This window comes from Vidua macroura, chromosome 1, assembly GCF_024509145.1.
Source record: "Vidua macroura isolate BioBank_ID:100142 chromosome 1, ASM2450914v1, whole genome shotgun sequence".
NCBI lineage: Eukaryota > Metazoa > Chordata > Aves > Passeriformes > Viduidae > Vidua > Vidua macroura.
In genome coordinates, this window is record NC_071571.1 from 80,418,265 (window position 1) to 80,432,813 (window position 14,549).

Consider the following 14,549-nt stretch of genomic DNA (forward strand, 5'->3'; position numbering starts at 1 on the left):
TGAGGAAATTTTTCCTAATATCTAATCTAGACCTCCTCTGGAACAAGTTGAGGACTTTCCTTCTTGTCCTACCACTTGTTAACTGGGTAAGGAATTCAACTCCTACTTTGATACACCCTCCTATCAGGTAGTTGCAGAAAGTGATGAGGTCCCCCCTGAGATTCCTTTATTCCAGGCTAAACATCCCCAGCTCTCTCAGCTGCTCCCACAGGACTTGGGCTCTAGATCCACGCAGCAAGATCGACCGGTGATGCAAGTTAAAAAAAATGCACTTAATGTTAACAGAAGATGACGTTTCTCAGGTGATCAAAGTCCTCCCCTGCTCCCAACGACAGACTTTATGCAGCAGGAGGTCGTTTCCCGCGCGTGTTTTTGGGAGCAGAGCTCTCCGGGAGGGCACGGCTGCCGGGGGCGGTGGGGCCGTACCTGCTTGACCTCTGCCTGCAGGTGCCGCAGCTGCACGCACTGCTCCAGGTGCTTGCGGTGCTGCTCCGCCGCCACGTCCAGCTCCTGCTGCTTCTCGTGCAGGAACTCCAGCAGGTCCTGCACGCGAGTGGCCATGTCCACGTCTCTGTCGCAAAGCAGCTCCACACCTGCAGTCGGGATGGTCGGATAGGAATGACTCGCAAAGCTTCCCGAGACAAACTGCCCCTTTCCACTCTTCTACGCTTAACGTGCTAGTTCCTTCTCCAAGTTCAACCTAATCCTTGGAGCATTTGCTTACATGAGTATAGGGGTTTGCACTCTTAAGAAGTGCAATGGGGGGGGTGTTCTTAAAGTCTGATACTTACCCTATGCGATCATATACAGTGAAAAATATCAAATGAAGGGGCATACGGAACAAAAAAGGAAGACATTACATGAAAGCTGAAAATCATTGCTTGACTGCATTGATCTGACTACCTATAAAACTAACGTTCCCTTATTTACTCTAATTTTACTGACTTCCTGAGTGAAATTCCTTTCTTTAAAAACTAAACACCTTCAGGTGTTTCCAAGTCTGATGACATTATGTGCCACAGTACCAGTTTGTTCTTATGAACACCATTGAATGGTTTGAGTATAAAGGAGTCCACATGTCCCCACTTTACAGTTAACCAGCATCCCCATTATTTTCACACATCCTACAAGGAGACAACTGGATAATTCTTAGAAAGCCATTGCCTGGAATAGCACAAAGGAGCCATCTTACCAGATGCCTGTACTTCATTGACATACTGCAGCAGATCCTGCCCTTGGTGGATGACATCAAAGGTCAAGTTATTCATGGTCAGGGCTTTGTCTGCATGATGCTGGAGCCTCTGTTCTGCTATTGTAAGATCTTCAGTGTCAAAGTCATTCATCTGCTGAGAGAGCTCATCATTCCAAGACTCAAGGTCTGAAATTATCTGGGGGAAAAAGGAAGGAAACCAAGTTCAACTACCCATTACACAACAGAAAACAGTTTATTTCCAATGTTGCACTGATGATTGATGTAGGGAACTCAAGTTGCTCATTGTTGACTGACATCAGTGATCAAATCTGACATGGCTCAGACACAGGCTATCTTAGCATGGATTTAGGTTTTGGCAAACAATCCAAAAGAACCTCTTTGAGAACTGCTACAGTTCTTCAACCAGTGCTTGCAACACTATGGGCATCCCTGCCTTAATTGAAGGTGCTCCATCAACACTTTACTTGTGAAACAGATGAAGTTAACATGTTTTTATCTCCACTTTTAAAGGAAAATGTGGATCTGGAATACCTTCTTAAGTTCTTCAGAGTGCATCAAGTAATAATTCACACATCAACAGCCAGCTGATCTTACAATTATGCTAATCTTCAGCCCTTTTCCAAGAAAGCCAGCTCTATCCTTCTGTGGGCAGGAAGCATCAGGCCACATGCACCTTTGAGTTCTGCCAGACAACTGAGAAGCATTTACCACAAAAGGCTGGGTACCCAGTGAATCCAGCAAAACCAAAAGGCATACTTTATTACAATATTACTGCAATGTTAGAACTAAATTTGCTTGCTGATATTCTTCAGCTACACTTCAATTTTCACATTTTAATTCTGGATTTTATTCTTCACCGTAGGATGTCCTAAGAAGGGTAACTAAAAAAAATTTGGTTTTTTTTAACACATATATCACAACAGTTCTCTTTGTCTGTCCACACAAATGTATTTTCCAAATCATATTGCAAAACCTATCTGAAATGTAAAATATTCCTTTTAATTAGGGTAAAAAACTGGGTTTAAGGCTAACACATAGTGCTTACAATCCTCATTATTAACGTGGGTCAAAAGTTCATATGGCACAAATGCATCAGTTACTTCAAAAAAGTCTAACAGACTTTTTTTTTGACTGCCCTCAAGGCAATAATCATTTTTTTTCCAGAATTTTCAGCACAATTTTAGCACCAACTACTGCAGTTCATTGGGAAAGCAAAATTATAGATATCAAGAAACAAGTATGGCTTAGTTCCAGTGTTCTATGATTTCAGAAGTAGGGCAAACTCATGTGAATGGTGCTAAATGAGAAGAAAGTACCTATTTATGCAGCAAGACATAACAAAAAGAGGACCTGACTTAATGGGCATTAGCAATCAAGTATCTAAGTGCATAAATACTTAACCAAAATCATTTGTTGTCAGCAAAAGAAAGATGCCACTACCCCTTTTCAAGTGGCTGTAATAGCTCCAAAGTTAGTGAGAGTTAAATGACAAGAGAAATTCCAGGAAATCAGGCCTTCTAGAAAAAAAAGCAGAACTTGGTAGATTAGAAAAGTTAAATCATTTGTATAAAATTTCTGTAGTTTGCTACAATCTCTTATGAAGGCTTTTTTCCATTCCGCTCACATGATGCCATAAAAAATGGACACATCAAGCAATTAATATTAAAATTGTGGCACCACTGAGTTACTTCCTGTTTTAAAGGTGTTCTGCAAAAAATTCCACTTGAATCACTAAGTATTTGAGCTTTACATCATGTCATGATTGGAGATACCAAACAATTAATGTTTCAATCCCTAAACCTGCTCAGCTACCTCTATGTAAGTGAAAACAGGCAGAAACTCAAGTGCCAGGGATAACACTGAAAACAGAAAAGCTGATGACGAAAGTATTCATAAAGATAGACTGGACAAAAGCTTTTAGCCATTGCTTAGAGTTCCTTTCATCTTCCATGTGCTCTAAACATCACACAGCCTCTATTTAGGCATTGTGAGTGGTTTTCTCTCTAAACACACAAACAGGCTTCCCCTCACACAAAATCCTTAACAAGTTCCCTTCATTTCCTTTTTACTTGGTCCATGCCCAACATGTCTCATCACCTTCCTCTGCTCTTCACTTTCTTTTAAGTGACCTGAAATTTTAAAGAAACTTCAGGTTTTCCTGACAGTCCAGCCAGAGAAATTGCTTACTTTTCCTTTCCCCATCAAAAGATCAGGATGCCCACAATTCAAATAAATAATGCCAGCACGTTTCCACACTGATTCAAAAGCTAAGTAGTCAGTGATCATCACAGAGAAGTTTCCTAACAAGGGCAGTAATCCTCACATTTTATCAGCAGTAATTAGGTGGTGCAAAGTGGTCTATTTCAGCCATTGCACCCACTGTGCAAATCTGAAGGCAGAGTTAATACAGAAATAGCATTCACTAAGCCCTCTCTGCTCACACTCTTCAGTGCTTCCTCTAAAGTTTTGCTTTACAGGCAACACTTTCAAAGCAAGCAGGCTCCCATTTTGCTTTGTAAAGTTTTGTCGAGACAATCAGCATTAAACAAACAGAACAAATAACTGATAGATTCTAAAGTAACTGAATCACTTCATACTGCTCTCAGGAAATGGACAACCCAGCATAAACACAGGCTAACAATTTACCATAGCATGTGTTCAAGAAGTTCCTGGTGCAGATTCTGAACTGCCTGACATCACTACATTCTATTAAATGTAAAGGAAACAGACAGGAAACAAAGCAGGGTATAATATGGAAGGGATGTAGACTGTTTCACACTGAGTGGGAAAGAAATAAAGAACCACAGATCTCTTCTCAGTAGTGTCTACCATTCATGGTACCAACTGAGTGCTCATCAAGACCCGGTAAATATTATGTGCTTAGGAGGAAAAAAAAAAAAAAAAAGAAAAAAAGAAAAAGGGGAAAATGAGAAAGGGAGAGGTGTAGAGGAGTTAGGTCTCTGTGGTACCCCAGCATTTTACATCCTCATCTTTTCAGCAGTGTGATTAAGCAGGCATCTTGTAAGTATGGTCCAAAAATAGAGCTGAGATAAAGCTGTGAGCTGAAAATTGTGTGGTATGCTCTGTGTAGAGCCCTGGTACAGGCCTCAAGGTATGTAAGTTACAGAGAGGCAAAAATGCTCAGACACAGATGAGACAAACACATTTCAGACTGCATACCTTGCCACCAGTGTTATCATCCCACTGGGTTCACACACACCTTCCTCATGCTTCTAATCACACTGGCAAGGGAATCTTCACCTACATTATTTTGCTCATTCTTGCCTTTAGTTAATACAGGCATTTACCAAGGAGTCCTTCAAACAGTTCACCAACAATGGCACTAAAAATCATTTCTGAAAATGATTTCTGAAAATGATCTGAAGATAGAGAAGGTCAAGTTTATATGCCAAGAGCAAGGGGAAAAATAGAGGCAGTACTGCAGTTATACCCATTTCAGAAGAGCATGAGTATCTAAAAAGTTGTAGGACAAAAGAAATGAAGTATTTTATCAGCAAAGAAACAAAGTACTTTATCAGCAAATTATAAGGGAAGAGTAAGGAGAAGAAGGGAATTAACCCTGCCTGCAAATCTCACCATTGTCCCCAGAAGAACAGCTGCATGGTTATAACGCTGCAGTGCTAGGGGAACCGTCTGTCCCATTTTAGCCTGTGTAATTTTGCAATCAGTAAGAGAAGCTAGAAACACTACTTGCCTTCAAGAAAAGCTGTCCTCACAGGATGTTCCCCTGAATTAACTGCCCCTACAGCCAAGTCTTAATTGACTGGACTAGTCACACAAAATCCTGGAGGAAGGAGAAGGTCAAAACAAGGTCTGCAAATTCCTAGCTGGCATCTGGCTCCTCCTCATTATCAAGTTACTTCAGCTGAGCTTTTGCTTTCAAACAACTGACCTGGAACTAGTCCCCACATTTTCTTCCTGGAAGTTTCCAAACAGATGCCTGCCTTCAGGAAGAGGGAAAAGAGAAGCATGTTTTGCTGAGGAAGCAGAGAAGACATGGTACAGAGACAGCAAAACAATCAACATTTTGCTGAAGTCATTCTGCAGCCAGGGCCATTTTCCTCCTTGAAGGACTCTCCATCAAACAAAAATAGGCATGATTTCTATTTCCAAGCCATATAGACAAACTATACCAACTCTTTCAACTTTGCTTTATGTTGTATGTGGCAAAATGTGAAGCACGCCAAGTGTCAGGTTTAGAAAAAGCAAGACCTGTCAAGTGTGTGCAGCTTTGGGCACTACAATATAAAAAAGACGCTAATCTATTAGAGAGAATCCTAAGGAGGGCAATGAAGATGATGAAGCGTTTGGAGGGGAAGCCGTATGAGGAGCAGCTGAGGTCACTTGGTCTGTTCAGCCTGGAGAAGAGGAGACTGAGGGGACATCTCATTGCAGTCTGCAACATCCTCACGAGGGGAAGTGTAAGGGCAGGTACCAACACCTTCACTCTCATGACCAGTGACTGCAGTCAAGGAAACAACACAAAGCAGAGCTAGAGGAGGTTTATGTTGGATATCAGGAAAAGGTTCTTCACCCAGAGGGTGGTTGGGCACTGGAACAGGCTCTCCAGGGAAGTGGTCACAGCCCTAAGCCTGACAGAGTTCAAGAACCGTTTGGGCAACACTCCCAGGCACATGGTTTGACTCTTGGGATGTCCTGTGCAGGCTCAGGAGTTGGACTTGATGACCCTTGTGGGTCCCTTCCAACTCAGTATATTCTATTCTATGATTCTATGAAGTTAGGGTTGGCAGCTTTCTGATACAAAATCCTATGGGCATCACCAAGTAGCAGTACCAGAAGTACTCCTACCTATATAGATGCTGTCCTGAACTGAAGGATTAGAACACATCTGCAAAGCAGGGCTTCTGCAACCAGCCTTTTGCTGCTGTAGAATCCTGGCTTATGTAACCTACAACAGAGAGCAATCAACTTAATAGTGAACTTCACTCAAACCTTTATTCTAATTCTTCCATTAATTTTCTTGGTATGCACTGCCCCACACAGCTGCCATTCCTTCAAAAAAGTATTCTGAGAACATCTCACAGACATCAAGCACTGTTGATCACTCCTGCAAAGACTGTAAGCATATGTGAGATAGCTACTCTCACATGATCAAAGCAGAAAAGCTACTTTCCCATAATCAAAGTAGAAAACTCTCTGCAGACCAGTGTGAATTGCAAAATTAAAAAAAAAAAAAAAAAAACAAACCACCAAACCTCTTCTTAGTCTTCCTTTACAGCAGAGTTGTTATTACTGTAGAGCACATACTCTCACTTCCTCTGTGGGTAAGGATCAAGAAACTCTGTCTGCCTATTTCTGCACTGCCCCTAACAGTGTGCTTAGCTAAACCAGACTTAAGCCATGACATCAAATCCTGATTTTCAGAAGGGGAAGAAACACCCAAACCAAAACACTAAAAACTACCACTAAAAACCTGAGAAGCTTTCTGCTGACTGTCTCTTTTACCTTTACATTCATAACCAACAGCTGCAGCTTTTAATACACAAGAGCAAAGGGGCAAACTTACCACTTTAACTCCCGGTGTTCAGAATTTTGAGGTAAGTCATTATACACTCAAACAAGATCATTTACCAATGAATAACCCTGAACCTTATAAGGCACCAACTTGTTTCAGTCACTGTGTACAGCACTAGTAGTTTTATGAAGTCCTATGAACTTAGCTGAAGTTTTTAAATGCAACTCTGCTAATCTAAGTTCATGTCTGTTTGTGTACATGTTCCTGCACACAAACAGAAACTCTTCAACTGGTAAGTTGTAACTCCCCTTCGAAGTTTGGACAGGCTTAAAACTTCTTTATGTTTTGCAGGGGTGAAACACTACAACTGCTATTGAATTATTTTTTGGAGGTGGAACTTTTTTTAAAAAATGACAGCCCATAGAACATTCTCAGTGATTAAGATAGAATTTCAAATACCACTTGCAGTTGCCAACTGAAAACTGATTTTGAAAAGGAAGAGAAGAGGGTTGTTACTACAAAGCATCAGTTTAGAGGGTTTGTACAAAACCATCTTGCAAGTCCTATTCATATTAACTGCAGGCATACTAGTTATATCAAGGTAGTTTGACATTCAAGCTAAACATGCATTATGATTTTACCTAACATTTGCTTAAAGATGCACCAAGAGTTAATCAAAAAGCTCAGCTCTGCTGAGCACTGAGCTCTTCTAACATTTTCACACACAGGACAAAAGGCTTAGTTCAGGTAAGAATTAAGTCTATCAGCCATTTGAGCCACATGCCAATGCAACTACACAATCTCAGCATAAATATTCCTACACAAGAGGAGAAGTGCGTGCAGTGCAAGTCTGAGAGCAAACACTCACATCTATTGCATCTCTTTCAAATATGCGGAGCTGCAGAAACAGCTCAAGTTTGATCTTGCGTTCTTGAAAAAGCTCCTCCATCTGAGACTGGGCCTCATCCAGCTGCTGCAGGACTGTCTCTATGTGGTTGATCGAGCTGTTATGGGGGGTCTTGTTACTAGAAATGGCAGAATCTCTATTCAAAGCAGAGAGAGGGGAGGGGGAAGAAAAAAGAGCATTGTTGAAAAAAAAAAAACCAAACAATTTGGACACTATACATGACAAGATATAAGCCTGTTTCAGGTGAAGTTGTTGCAAACCGTATTGCATAAAAGTTACATCTGTACATCTTTGTAAATAAAAAGTCAAACTATGTTCTAGTACTTGAAAAAAACATTAGGAAACTAATTACCTTCATTTTTTGCCCAACTCAACATGTAAAGACATTCTATTTACAGGAAGGATAAAATTTAAAACCAGAGACAAATGCTGCCACTGTGAAAAGGAAGTAGCATATGATAACTATTTACTTTACTGAATCTTCCTGGCAAAGAAAGAAAATCAAAATTAGTTAATTAAAGAAAATTACTTAATCTTTTACCTCATTATAAAATCTGCAAATTCAGATTTGTTAATCTCCTGCAGCAAAGGAGACATATACCAGAGCAGCTGGGAACCAAATATATTTATTCAGATCATTTTTGAATGAAATGAACCAGAAACTTGGCTTATACTACAATGGAGTTACTTGTCAGTATGCAAAACAAAGTCAAGTGTCTCTTTATAAAAAGGCTGCTGCTCAGAACTCAAAATGCAGCGGAGCCCTGCATGTCAGACTACAAAAACACATAACTGCTTCTATCAAAAAGGTAGCTTATGTCAACAAAATCTCCTTCTTGTGGCAGCAGTGTTTATAAGCTGAGCTTCCTGTAAACAGAGGTTTAGAGACCATCAGTACAGCATGAGAGATCCCTGTAGTCCTAATATTTACAAGTTTTATTTATAGGTAATATCTTGTACTCATCATCTCTACCCTCAAAATAGAAAGAACCTCACAGAACATCAGATAAATACCAGGAGAGATTTAAATAAAAATATGTTTTACCTTAGTTGCTGTATGAGATCTTCACCTTCTTTTATGACATTGACTGTAACCTGCAGAGTGGTCTGTTGTTGTTGACCAAAACGTTTAATCAGGTCTTGGACAGCCTCCACAGACTCAGCATAGACATCATCAAGCAGTTCTTTCTGTAGCTCTTCAAGCCACGTCCACAGCTAAAGGAAAGGGGAAAAAGCAAGAAACGTAAGCCCGAGGATCAGGCAGTCAACTATTCTAAATCCATCTCCCTGGACAAGAGAAAACAGACTGAGGTGGCAGGAAGAAAGAGGATTTGTTTTTCTTCATAGAAAAATCCCATCCTCATATTAATGAAGACAAGCCTTTGCTTCAAAAAAGGTTTTCGCTTCTTGGAAATACCAGGAAAGCTTTATCCGTGTTGCTAAGTCACCCTTTCTTCCCCATTTTGCTTCTACAGAACTGAGCGTATCCGATTGAGCAGCACAGAGTTCATAGTGAGAATCCCATCTGCAGCTCTGCGCGAGAGTCCCTGGGAGAGAAATGCTATGGTAACACTCTCTGAGAGAAGAGAGGAAGGAAGGAAGGAAGGAAGGGAGATGTATTGTAGCCACCATCAAATTTGCACTGCCAGGCTGACACTGCACACAGACAACACAACACTTTTCAGTGGCCTTCAAAATAAGGAAAAAGAAAGGGCATTTCAGAAAACAAAATACAGAGAAAAATCAGATGTGAGAAGTTATTGTTCTATTAGGATGGTGTTTGCCCTCCTCATTTCAGTTTCACACTATTACAACAAAAATCATCATAAGCAATTCTACCAGTTAATTCGACATTCTTCCTCCCTGCTTCCAGTGTGCACATATCCCTGCTCAAAAATGCCTATGCACCATGGCTTACACAAAAATCCCTAGGTATATGCTGGACAGGTATTACTGATGAACCTGTATCATGAAGAACCCTACAGTGCTCTTTGCCACAATTTCATGATGGAAGCTGTTGCATCCTAAGCTCTGTTGTGAAAGTCACTCATCAGCAAACCATTAGCCATCTATTGTGGAACTGAAAAAAAGCAGCAGGAGCATGGCTGTGTCCTGCAACACTCCCATGAGCAGCACCAGCATCACACTGGAACAGCTGCTCTCACAGGAAGCATTCAAACCCAGTCCCTCCTGTCTGTTTTACCATCTCATCCCGAATGCTGCTATTCCAAGAACAAGAGTTTGTTTTTTTATCCCAAAAGAGTAACTCTGATCTAATCAAAAGTATTAAGGTCTTTTGATGACATGTTAATCTCTGCCTTTGAAAATTTTAGAGACATTTGAACCTAATTAAAAGGTTAACACTGTTAAAATACATAACCAAGCAATCAAAACTGGCTTAAATTCAAAAGAGAGAAACTTGAATGTTTTCTTTTTTTCTTTGCTAAACATTTTCTACAGAAATAGCCACTTCATGCTGATGTTTGTACATGTATGTTTTGATCATAAACGTTTCCTGACTAATACATTAAAATAGAAAACTCAGTGAACAATTCCAGGTCTTGATTAATTCATTCCTTTGAAAATTTGTTTTAAAATCACATGCCAGTTTTGGTATCTCATAGCTTTATATGCCTCCTGTAGGTTTTGAGTAAACCAAGCTATAGGCTAAGTTTTCACAACTGAGATGAACTAATGAGATTTAACCAGACTCTTTTCTACAAATCTACTACCCCCTCCTCCCCAAACCAGAACTATCTGTTCATACACAGTTATTCTGACTACTCATATGCTTCAAAGACAATGCTTGTCACAAACCTGAATGCAACTGCACAGTTGTAAACACCACAGCACAGCAGTCTTTCTTATTAAAAGGACCACAAATCAATAGAACTTTACAAGTGGGTCAGAAGCATTCGTCAACATTCATTCCAGCATAATGCAATGCAGCATCCAATTTTTTTTTTCCAAATGTGTACTTCGGAATGCAACTTTAACTGGGAAACAAATGAAACTTAAGAGCAAGAAGCTGGAAAATACAACCTGATAATTTTACCTGGTGCCCAGAGGACATGTATTTATTCCTCTCTTAGCTTCTGAAGTTTATGCCTGAGCCATAAAAATAGGGCATTGAGTCAGAGACCTTCCAAATGAGCTGTACAGTACAGCTTGCAACTGTGCAGATGCAGACATTTGAAAGCAACACTTTGTTGTTTTCTGCAATGTGCTTGGTGCCGGCTGGAAGACATTGCTGGCTCTACATGCTTACATACACTCCATGCTTATTGTGCTGCCTACAAAAGGCCAAATTTACACAGATATTTACTACAGAGGACCTGAGATTACATAATTTTGAGTCTCTCAGACAGTATCAATTTGCCCCCTGGGTCCCTTAGAAGTACCTGTACTATCGTTCAAGATGGGTCTGAGAGCCACTTCAATTTTTAACAACATGCCTTCTGCAGCTGAGCTGTGTCATACCTCTACAAGGAACACACCTTACCTCTTCATTTCTTATTCTTCACATACATGTTAGCCACTTCTGTAACTGGATGGAGATCTGGCAGAAGCAACAACCTACAAGTGTTGGACTGGTGAGGTGCTGTGCATGTGAGTAATTCCCTCAGAGCTCACCTTGGATGCTGGAGACCAAGCCAACAGAGGACATGCAGACCTTTCCCTCTGCACAGCCAGCTCAAGGTAACACCACCTGACTTGAGCAGAAGGACATGGGCACCAGCACAACCAAGTGTGACGCTGACTGGCTTAGTGCCTGGTCAGCATGGCATCACTATAAACATGGTATCTTGCCCCCAGGGTACCGAAGAGCTCAAAAATATGTTGTGCTTGCCTAGCCCATGAGCTGAATTGTGCACTGCTTGGGAAGCAAAAACATTTTATGAAAAGTGCAGAAAGAGAAGGAGAGTAATTAGTATGCATTACTTGCCTAGCTGTGATTCATACACTGTTGAAAGTGGAACAAGTTAAGCCATTTAAGTGACTAAATAGCTCTGTGACACTTCCATAGCAGAAGTTACTCTAATACATTACCAAATAAATGTTTTACATTTTTCCACCAAGTTAGTTTCTGACAAAAATCTTCCCCTCAAAATAATCTAGGTGTTTATAAACAAAAGTTATGAGAAAGCCACCACAGATGATTAAAACTGTCAGATTACTAAAGCTGGACAGAAATTCATGCAGTGTACTGAGAGAAACTTAATTCTTAATGGGTGGCAGTAGCCAGCTGGCTTCTCTGCAGCTTTCAAACCAGAATGAATCCTGGATATACTGGAAATTACATAAATTACCTTGTTTTCAGATACAAAATTAAGGTTGAAGACTGTACAAGGTTGCACAGCAAAGCCAAAAGAAAGCAAAGAGTTTACAGCAGGGGGTGAACAGAGACTAGAGCTTACCCATACATGTTCAGCAGTGCAGAATTACAGTGCAATGATTTTCTGAAGTAACACATTATTCCATAAAAGAGAGCTTGGCAACAAAAATCCAGTGGGGAAAAAAACCACGTACTCATCATTAAAAAACTATTAACTTTCTCTCAGTGTGAACTTTTGAGCAACTTCCAGTTATGTTTTTTTCTATTCTTTGTAAAAGAAGTAGCATAAAGATCCCTAAACAAATCATCAAATCCTCTGATCTCAGTAAGAACTTTCTCCAGCGGCAAGACAGCTCTAACATACGGTGAGAAAAACTGCATACAAAACTCAATCCAGTCACAGAAGGAGGTTCTTGTCCTCTTTTAATCTGCTCTTTGCATCTTATCAGAATTAAAATTAGAGAGGGAAATAAAATTCTGAATCCCTGACAGGCAAACGTTTCACTCGGCAGATTTTTTTCTTGATCTAAATATAGCACAGACTAAGAAACATCTGCTTGAATGAGCCTGCATCCTGTACTACCTCTTTCCTAAGTTCTTGGGAGCAAGCCATTAGTCACTGAGATGGTATTATTTCAATTGTCTGCAACATCCTGGAAGTTTCAGTGTTTCCATCATGGGCCTCTATCCATTTAAGTCCCATCTCTGCAATCTTCTGAACGACTGCAGTTAAATAAAACCCTACTGTATTTTGCTGAATATAAACAGAGAACAATTGTTTTTGAGTAAATACTTCACCCAAGTGCACAGAGTTATTTATTAGGGTAAAATATCCATCACACTCTTTCACAAGTTATTTTTTTATTTTTATCATTCTGGCTTTTGGATATGCAATCTGCCTTTTCAGTAGGCTCAGGCAAAGAAAGGCACATGGTTTCTGTGTTTAAAAACTGCACATTCCTCTTTCTGTCCCTGTCCCCCAGCACAGTGTTGCAGTATGTTGCAGTATGCGCATTACCACAGGCACAGTTGTTGAAGGACCTATTATTTGTTCAGGGCCAAATGCTGCAATGGTGCTCCCTAACAAGGATGTCTAGGCATAGGAAGGGGCTCGTGTGTGTATGTCTGCCTGTAAGCTTTAGCTTTGAGAATATGCAGTGCACAAAAAACGCATATTTTTAAAAACGAAAACCTTAAGATGTTAAACACCCCAGGGTTTGTCTTCCAGGGCCTTTCAGTGACATTTAAGATGCTAAATGCCTGCATTTTTTTTTCATTAGATATAATTATCTTTAAAAGCTTCAAATACCCCTATCTATCCTATGGTTATAAAGGAATTAATTTCTGATTCAGAATAAATTCATCCTTGCAGCAAAACCAAGTTTCCCACATGTTCATAAAATTACATCAACTACTACTACCCTGTTAACATTTGCCCTGTTTCTTAACTGAACAAGAGAAAAAAGTCTATACATAGCTTAATAGAGCATAAAGGCCTACTTCTGCCTCACTTTCATCAAGCACTCAGTGCTATTTCAGTAACACAGGGACTTAAATTTCATCTTTTTTTCCAAGCAAAGAAGCTACCAGTACTAAAAAACTCAAGAGAGATGAAAAGCTGTGCTGGGAAACTGAATTCCAGTCCTACCAGCAGTAAGCCACTACACACTTCAGTGTGTAGCTACTGAAAGTGTTTCTCATTTCCAATTTAAAAGCGTCCTCCACAACTCTCACAAGATGAGCAGCAGTATCAAAATACTGACCAGAATGTACTTCATATTTTACTAGACCTGTTACACATTGATCACTGCTGTGCTATAATGACACAATAAAAATATTAGAGATGCACGAGCCAAATAGATAAACCCTTTACACTTAGGTGGGAGCATTCAAGAGATGTTCTGCTGCTGGAAACAGCATGCAGAGGAGAAAGCAGCCTTTTTTGTGACATCCAAATTTAACCTGTAGACCACCAGCACAGAAAGATCAAATAGCCAGAAGGGACATGCAACCAAAGGAGCAGGGCTGTCATCTCAGGGTCTACCTTGAGACAAATTAATGCAAGGCTATGCTATGGACATCCTCCCATATTGGGCAATGCAGAGCAAAATGTGAGTTGTGAGACAAAGCGAGACTATTATCAACAAGCTTTTTTGAATCAAAGGCACATACCTCCTAAGTAGATGTGAACGAATGGGTAGCATTGTGACCAGAGCAAGGCCTCCTCTGCCCTTCCTTGCACTGGCACCCTCAAAATGATGCCACCTTCCTTCCAAAGCCTGCACAGACCACTGTTTCATTTCTTTGGTAATGATGGCTTTGTATCTGAAAACCCAGCCAATTCCACTTCCCTTCTCTTTGTTTCAACCTCAGTCTATTCTGGAGCAAAGTTTAGTTTAAGATGAAAAAAGTAGAGTCGTGTCTTCTAGTACCACCATTAAGCATACTATGTTTACATAAAAAGCTCTGAGCTATTTTATAATCAACTTGTCAGAATACACACAAAAGGTTATATGCAAAAAACCAACAGGCTCTTAAGAGATCATTCTCTTCCACATACAGCCAGCCTGATCTGCATTCCCACACTTGACTCCAG

The 14,549-nt window shown here is 40.2% G+C and overlaps 1 protein-coding gene across 1 annotated transcript in view; it reads right to left on the bottom strand.

Moving 5' to 3' along the window:
• The window catches only part of TRIO (trio Rho guanine nucleotide exchange factor), a 245,629-nt gene that overhangs the window by 113,802 nt on the left and 117,278 nt on the right, over nucleotides 1–14,549 (bottom strand). Inside the window, exons 12-15 of the mRNA XM_053999279.1 lie at nucleotides 8,663–8,832; nucleotides 7,579–7,753; nucleotides 1,193–1,388; nucleotides 427–593 (exon numbers count right to left, since the gene is read on the bottom strand). Coding sequence (XP_053855254.1) covers nucleotides 427–593; nucleotides 1,193–1,388; nucleotides 7,579–7,753; nucleotides 8,663–8,832 — 708 coding nt within the window. The remainder of the gene's footprint in view (nucleotides 1–426; nucleotides 594–1,192; nucleotides 1,389–7,578; nucleotides 7,754–8,662; nucleotides 8,833–14,549) is intronic.